Here is an 8,460-nt window from a genome sequence, read left to right on the forward strand (position 1 = left end):
CAGCGATTAAAGATAACAACCATTTCCTGAAGTAAAGAACTTCTATGACAGGGAAGGTGAGCAGTGGAAAGGTGAAAAAACAATTAGTGACCCCAAGACCAGCTTCCGTATACTTCCAGAACACAGGGAGAAACAAAGTAATGGTTACACCTGAGAAGATGACATACCCAGAGAAGATCTGCATACTTTCTGACCTGTGGTCCAAGGTGAGGGTTTGCTCGGGAGCATCACCTCAGCTCCCTAATACCCCTTTGTATAAAAAGTCTGGATTGTTTGCCTGGGGCTTCACCCCAGCTCCTGGCATAAGATCCCTCCCCTGGGAGTTGCCTTAGTCCAACTCCACCTATGAGAAAGCCTGCCAAGTGGTGACCCCTCCCCAGGGAAGGGTCAAGACCACTCCCACATGTTATTTAAACTGCCCCCCAGAGAATGAACACATGGTCTTGGGATTTTGTGTGGTCTTCCCTTCCCTCTCTTCTCTGCTCCATGCTTTCTGGGGACCACCTGGGAGCACTCCATTAAACCACGGTATCTTTTAATTTGCTTTGATTTGATCTGATTGGGATTATTTGACTCAGCAGAAAGGTTCATCTAAGAGAAAATACTTAATATTTGGAGCTCCCTCTGGTGGGGAGAGTGCCTATCCTCTTCCCTCTCCTCCCCTCTCCACGCTTTCCTGGAGGCACCCAGGAACACTCCATTAAACATGGGCATCTTTAATTTGGTCTGATTGGGATTATTTTGTGGGTGGAGAGGTTCATATAAGAGAAAATATCTAATATGGGATGGGAGGTGGAGTGGCAGCATAAGTCACAGGCAGAGCAAGAAGATCAAGAATCACATCCTTCATCCTCCTAAGGCCAAGGCAAAGACAGCCCATTTAACAGATGGGGCCGAGGCTCTGAGGTAAGAAGTCTGCACAGCACTGACAGTATGTGAGGTCTGACCATGGGATACAGATGTATCATCCAGCATGCCTCAGCAGGCGCAGCTGACAAGTGTGCGTGTGGCTACCAGTAGGTTGCCCATGCTCCAGTGACTGGCCTCACACCCAGCACTAACTGAATTCTGTATAGGAAGATGGGAGAGAGATGTGTGGGCCTGGAAGTGGGGGAAGCTGTAGAGGCGAATAGAAGATTGGCAAGATCAAAGACCATTCTATACATGATGACATCTTAAAAGAGTAAATAAAAATAATATTTTTGAAAAGCCAAAATGGCTTAGTAGTACTCCTAATGCCACAAGCACCTAGGCCAACTGAGAAGTTGCAGTCTAGGGCGGAAGCTAAGCTGAGAGACAATGGTCAGCACCGGTCTGTGTAGTAGGAGCTGCAGGCCTGCTTTTCGTCCCGCCCGGCTCCTGCACGGCTAGCTTTACACCAGAAATAACAACACACAAATTGTATTCTTTTAAACACTGCTTGGCCCATTAGCTCTAGCCCTTACTAGCTAATTCTGATATCCCGATCAACCCATCTCTAATAAACTGTGTAGCACCGGTCTTACCGGGAAAGATTCAGCATGTCTGACCTGGTGGCTTGCTTCATCGCATGAGTCTGCCCGGGAGAGGGGAGCATGGCCTCTGAGCTCACTTCCTCCCAGCATTCTGTTCTGTTTACTCCTCCCACCTATGTTTTAACCTATGAGGGCCAAGCAGTTTCTTTATTATAATTAACCAATGACCTTCCTCCATCAGGTCTGGGTTCCTGCTTCCTCAAGTGTTTCATAAAAAAAAAAAAAAAAAGAGTAAGGTGTTTGGGGTTGTTCACTGTGCTTTTTCATTGTAACAAAGTCTTCAGAAGCACCCTGGTGGATTTTTAGTTCATTTAAGTGTTTTCCCTTTTAACTGAGTCCAATCATGAAGATCAAAGGACAACATGAAGGGCAAGTACTTTGTCTCATCCAGGCCTCTGCATAAGGTCTCAGAGGAATAGCCCACTGAGTGTCCATTACAAGAATATTCCAGCAGAGGGAAGCATAGACCCAGATATAAGCTTTTTGTTTATGCAGCCAGGGTTTCTGTCCTCAAACTAGTTCTATAGACCAGGCTTGCCTCGAACTCAGAGATTCCTCTGCCTCTGCTTCCCCAAGTGCAAGGATTAAAGGTAAGTTCCACTACTACCTGGCTCATTTTTATACTGTTATATGACCAAAAAACTTATTTCACTTTAAGTAAAGTTTTTAAAATTATTGGTTTTAGCTATGAATAACGTACAAATAGGTAGACATAAACATAGACACAGACCTATGTTTGGAAGTTCTTAGTTATCTTTAAGGTTGTAAAATCTAAAAGGTGGAGACCCTCTCTCTGCCTTAGGTCTCAGCTAAGATGACCTGAGGCTATGATCTTATTACCTCTGGCTATGTTCCTTTAACAAAAAATGCCTCAGCCACAGTAGACCATTGCCTCTCTTTGCCCCTCACTTCTATCCTCATTCTTTCTCTCTCCTAATATTGAATCCATGAATCTCCCCACCCCTGTGCCAGCTCTAAGGGACCCTGCCATCCTGAGCCTTTCCAATGGCAGGTCCCACCGTAGCCTTACCCTGTGCTTTGGATATCTGAGCATGTCCAGTCCTTGTCTTCTGAGACCTGGTCACCATCTTCAAGTTCCTGGTTGAGTCATTCTTCCTCTGAGTCCTCTGATTCACCACTTTGAGCTTCTTCTGGACTCCTTGTCCAGTTGAGGGCACCCCTGGGCCAAGAGAGACTCATGAATGGATGTCCCCAGTGGAACTTCCCTTCTTTCACAGACTTCTTTCCACCTTCCACCCTCCCTTCCAGATCTCCATGCCTCACTTTTCTTTTTCTGTTTTTTTTTTTCAGATGTGCACCTTGCTTTCTCCCCTAATTATGTTCTCCATATGTTCTCACCCCAGAGAGTTCTCAGAAGAATTAACTAGATGAATGTGGGAGGGTTATTGGGTGGTTGGGGTATTGCTTTCTGTTTCATGTTTGTAAGACTCCTGAACCATGAGGTAGTACCATCAGAGCCAAATGGCAAAGCCCCGGGATTCTTCAGGTGGGGAGGGAGAGCCTTGCATGTAGCACACATGTGCAGAACAGACAACATTTAGAGAGAGAGATACTTCTCATGGCCAAAGCATACAGACATACAGGAGGGATAGGCACAGTGCCTGCTATGAAGGCAGCTCCCAGGAGTACCAGTGGAGGGTGTGACTGAGAGTCAGCGGCTCTGCTGGTGGACCAGTGAGGAGAGGGAGAGCACAGTGCTTTCATTGCTAGGACTTAGGACGTGGAAATCACAGGACAGCTACAGCCCACTGACAGAGGGCTCCTCTCCAGAGCTCTTCTGGCACTTGTCCCATGAGCTGCCTGTGGTGGTTTCAAAGAAAATGGTCCCTAAAGGGAATAGCATTATTAGGAGGTGTGGCTTTGTTGGAGTAGGAGTGGCTTTGTTGGAGAAAGTATGTGATTGTAGGGGTGGGCTTTGAGGTCTCATATATGCTCAAGCCATGTCTACTGTCTCAGACCACTTACTGCTGCCTGCAGGTCAAAATATAGGACTACCAGCTACTTCTCCATCACCATGTCTGCCTGCAAACCACCATATTGCACCATGATGACAATGGGCTAAACCTCTGAAAGTGTAAGCCACCCAATCAAATGTGTTTCCTTTATCAGAGTTGCTGTGGTCATAGTGTCTCTTTACAGCCACGAAACTCTAAGACATGGTCCCTCAGGGCTAGGACCCAGGCTCTTTTACATTTTATTTCACAGAATGAAGTTGTTAACTCTCCCTTTAGTTTGAAGGATGGTGCCATCATGAACATAAAAAGGAAACCAGTCACTCTTCATCCTTCACCTTGGACCACTGCCACCCACCAGCATAACAGAGTTCACTGGTTACTCAGTGACAAAACTGGTTAGGTGAAATTTAAAACCAGATCACCACACTATCCAGAGATCGCTATGTGCCTTCTCATTGAGTTGAGAGCAAACTCTATTCCTTCTCCACCAGATCTTTGGCCCCTCAGGAGCCTCCTCTAGCCTCCCTTGCCTCCTAATCTCACCTTGTGTGGGCCTTTTCTTCTGCCGTTTTTTTTAGGTGTTGACCAGATGCCTCCTTTCCTTTTTTTTTTTTGCTAAAAGAAAGAATAAAGTCTTTTATAGTCACCAATATAGACCTATCAATCTTTTCTATTTAGAAAAATTATATAATATTTTTGTTCATTAATTGTGTGTGTACATGTGTATGTGCATATGTATTTATGTGTATGTATATATGCTTGTGTGTATGTGTGTGTACATGTGTATGTGTGTATATATGTGTATCTGCATGCATGTGTATGTGTGTGCCTTAACCTTGAGACAGCTCTCCAAGCTCACCCCTAACCTGTCAATCTTTTCTATTTAGAAAAATTAAATAATATTTTTGTTCGTTAATTGTGAGTTATATGTGTATGTGCATGTGTATGTGTATTTATGTGTGCTTTGTGTGTGCATATGTATGTATGCTTGTGTGTATGTGTGTACATGTGTATGTGTATATATGTGTATCTTCATGCATGTGTATGTGTGTGCCTTAATCTTGAGACAGCTGTCCAAGCTCACCCATAACTTTTAAAGAATCAGCTGGAAAGGAGAGATCAGAGGTTGAACATGAAACAACAAACATCAAGGACTGCAGTGGGACCATAGTCTTTTATCCTGTCACTCCAATTATTTTTAATAAAATGCTGATTGCCAGTTAATAATGAATGTAGGCTTCTGTGTATTTCTTTGGGACTGATGGCTGCAGAACTGGGTGGATCAGAAATATCAGTCAACAAATGGTACCTAACGTGTGGACAACTGCATCCACATAAAACCTGAGATAGCTTGTAAAGTAATTCTAGACAGAATAGAATAGAGTTAAGAGTGGCTTATTGATAGTAACATTTTCTCAGTTGGACTCTGATTTCTGGAGGCAAATGTGTCTCATTTAAGAGAGGCTTCCTGACTCAGCTTAAGCTAGAAAAATTTTGCAGCCCTTTTAAGATGCTCTACCACAAAACACTTAAATGGTATTTATGAATAGCTTACAGCATGCTTCTTGGCAGCTGCATGGACCTTAAAACACCATAGATTCATGGCAATAAACATGGCTCTGGCCAGTGCCAGTGTAATGAGGCTAGAATCTCAGAAAGCTAAGGAATGGGCTGGATCCAGCCAAAGCTAAGGCTTTAATCCTAGACATATCACTTAGCAAATTTGAGACACACATGACAGAAAAAGAGATACAGTAAAGATAGTTTCAGGCAAAAATGCCTCTAAACAATTAACAGTGTGTTTAAAAATATGTAGAATTTGGAAAGAAAAAATAGAAGTATAAAGTCTTTAGAAGAAAAAAGAAAAAAATGAGTACTTGAGTGTGGTGGCACACACCTTTAATCCCAGCACTTGGGAGGCAGAGATGTGTGGATTTTTGTGAGTTCAAGAACAGCCTGATCTACAGAGTGAGTTTCAGGACAAAAATACACAAAGAAACCCTGTATCAAAAAGCCAAAAATTCAAAATAAAAATAAAAGAAATAAGAGCTTAAAATGAAGCCAAATAAAAATGGAAAACACACAGAGTCTTGATACAGTATGTTATTATGCTCTCTTTGAATTGTCTGAATGCTGAGGAAGGAACAACAGCAGCTAATAGATATTTGCTTATAAATGCTGCTGAATTAATCCAAGATAGGTATTTTGAAAATACCTTGACTTCAAAATTGAACTCAAAATGTATGTTACTTTGGAGAAGAGATTTTGTTTTGGTTGCCACAGGAAATGAGAGGTTATAGATTCATTCTGGGTCAAGTGAAATCAGGTTTGATAAAAAAGACCCCCTGAGAAATCTCTGATAGGAGTGGATGGCCCAGATGTCTGAGTTCTACACCCAGAACAGATTCAAGACTGCTGCCTGAGATAATCAAGCCTCACAAGATACTCAAGTCAGGACTTGATCATAATTCTAAATTTTCTTTATGTCCCCATAAGATTATCAGCACCCCCAATCAGCAGGAAGTGGCCTTGAAAAGTATGCCCACATTCCCCCCAAATGTTTCTTGCCTGGAGTAGTCTTTCCTTCCTGGATGAAGCCAGGAGGAGGCTCAGCTGGGTGAGAAGGACTGGGATGCTCATGCCGGATCTCATTGATTTGCAGTGAGCCTGCTTGAGGCTCACCGACTCTTGGTGAAGAGGACAGATGGTTTGGTGGAGATGGTTGTGGTGGGGGTAGGGTTTGCGGACTTCTCTTATTCTCTTCATAGGCAGTAACAACTAAAATCAGCAAAGGAAAACACATCAAGACCCTGAAAGTTATATGGCAGATGGGATTGCCTAGTGCATCTTTTCCCACAGCACAGGAGGCAGAGTTACTGATTTTCCTCATGTGCACAGAACGGGTTCATCACCACCCATGTCCATTCTGTGGCTGCTTTTGGCTTTTATTTCATTTGGACACAGTGTTATTTAGTCTCTGCTATATCACAAAAAATTGGGCTGACCATATAGAAACCTACTACTGCAGAAGCTCCCTCAAATGTATACAAATATAAGTGGAATGTAAACAAAATCATCATATAACAGAGGAGACAATGACCTGATAAGATATCATATGCTACCAAATAAAATGCATAGTTCCAGGCACATCTTTATGAGTCATTGGCCAAAGGAGTACCAGAGGTTCCCTTGCCCCAAACATTACAGATCATTGCCAGTGCTATTGGTTACTCTTCATAACCTGCTAATAAGAACCTGTTGATGAATGCACCATACACTTATGCCATCTTGCAGGAAGAAATCACGCTAGTGTCCAACTAGAAGCTTCACCACCACGGACTAGCATTCTTAGTGCTGGAGAAGGTCCTATGCACACTACCAGAGGTGAAAAGTCGTCATCAGTCTCACACAGCTAGGAATGCTGTGAGCTACAATACTGTGACCTGCTGTACTCACTAGTGCAATAGTGGCACAAACATTATGGGGGTGACCAACTACCTTTCAATTGGATGTAAGGGCAGTTTTATGAGATTGAACCCACATTCGACACTGTTAATATGTCCAAATATCTAAGAATAGACAGGTCATGGACCTCAAGTAAAACCTACTACATTAATTTTCTAAATGAGCATAGCAACACAATCACTACTAATAATGTTTTGTTATGCTCATCATGATGGCTATTTTTGGCTATGAACTTGACTACATCTGGAATTACTTAAAACCCAAGTGGCTGGGTACACTTGTGAGGGAATTTTCTTAATTAAATCATTTGAGGTAGGAAGCCCCATCTTAAATCTAGGTTGTTTTAGGTGGTAAGCCCCACCTCTAATCTGGGACAAACCTTCTCCTGGCAGTTTATATAAAGGACATATAAAAGAAAGCTAGCTCTCTTTGCATGCTTGTTTTTGCTGGCAAGAACTGGCATTAGAGCTTACTTCTTTTGGATTTCAGAGTATACTCAAGACCAGCTAAGATACCCAGCCTCCTTGATTGAACAACTACTGTATTATTGGACATTTCATCAGTGGACAGCCATTGCTGGACTAGCTGAACTACAGCCTGTATACCATTTTAATAAATCTTTGTTCTATAAATATTATAGACTCTACGAACACCAGCATAGGGATGACACCACCCACCGTTGCCTGGACCCTCCCCTATTGATCACTAAATGAGAAAATGCCTTTCAACTGGATCTCATGGCAGCATTTCCTCAACTTTGGAGTACTAGTTCTAAATGGGATATCTGTCACGTCCCCCCCCCCACTCAAAGCTCAGGGATCTATGCTAAAGAGGAGGTGCAATGAGCAGAGGTGGTCGATGACTCCATAGAAACAGCTTCCTTTGCACACAGAGGGACTAGTGCATACTGAACGCACAGAGAGTGTGTCAACATGCCCAAGACCAAGTCCAAACCAGACAAACATCTGAGCACTGAGAATGGGAAGTGGGCACAAAGTTCCACTCCTAAACAAGAAGATATTTGCAATTAATGCGTGAAGGAGAAGGGAAAATCAGTTTTCTTCAATGGATTGACACTGGATAATCAATAACACTCCAGGTCAGGCCCCCATGCTGAGGAATCATTGGCTAGTACAAGATAGACTCCATTTTTGTCTTTTTCTTTTATCAGTTTTATTTGTGCTTTTTGTCTTTTGTTCTTATTTGGGTTTGAGGGTTTTTTTTTGGAGGGAAGGTATTTGTTTATGTTTTGTTCTGATTTGGGTTTGAGGTTTTTGGGAGAATTATTTGTTTGGTTTTTGTTTTTTTCTAACATAGGACTTCCACTATGTAACAACCCTGGCTGTCCTGGAACTCACTCAGTAGACCAAGCTGGTTTCAAACCCGCAGAAATCGACCTGCCTCTGCATGCCAAGTTCTGGGCTTAAAGGCCTATACTGGGCTTGAGTTTTCCAAGAGAGAGAGAGAGAGAGAGAGAGAGAGAGAGAGAGAGAGAGAGAGAGAGA

The 8,460-nt window shown here is 42.8% G+C and overlaps 1 protein-coding gene across 1 annotated transcript in view; it reads right to left on the reverse strand.

Moving 5' to 3' along the window:
* Positions 1–2,488: 2,488 nt before the first annotated feature.
* The window catches only part of LOC101984402 (sp110 nuclear body protein-like), a 9,664-nt gene continuing 3,692 nt past the window's right edge, over positions 2,489–8,460 (reverse strand). The window contains exons 3-4 of the mRNA XM_026786482.1: positions 6,059–6,268; positions 2,489–2,694 (exon numbers count right to left, since the gene is read on the reverse strand). Coding sequence (XP_026642283.1) covers positions 2,489–2,694; positions 6,059–6,268 — 416 coding nt within the window. The remainder of the gene's footprint in view (positions 2,695–6,058; positions 6,269–8,460) is intronic.

The sequence above is a fragment of the Microtus ochrogaster genome, linkage group LG4, assembly GCF_000317375.1.
Source record: "Microtus ochrogaster isolate Prairie Vole_2 linkage group LG4, MicOch1.0, whole genome shotgun sequence".
NCBI lineage: Eukaryota > Metazoa > Chordata > Mammalia > Rodentia > Cricetidae > Microtus > Microtus ochrogaster.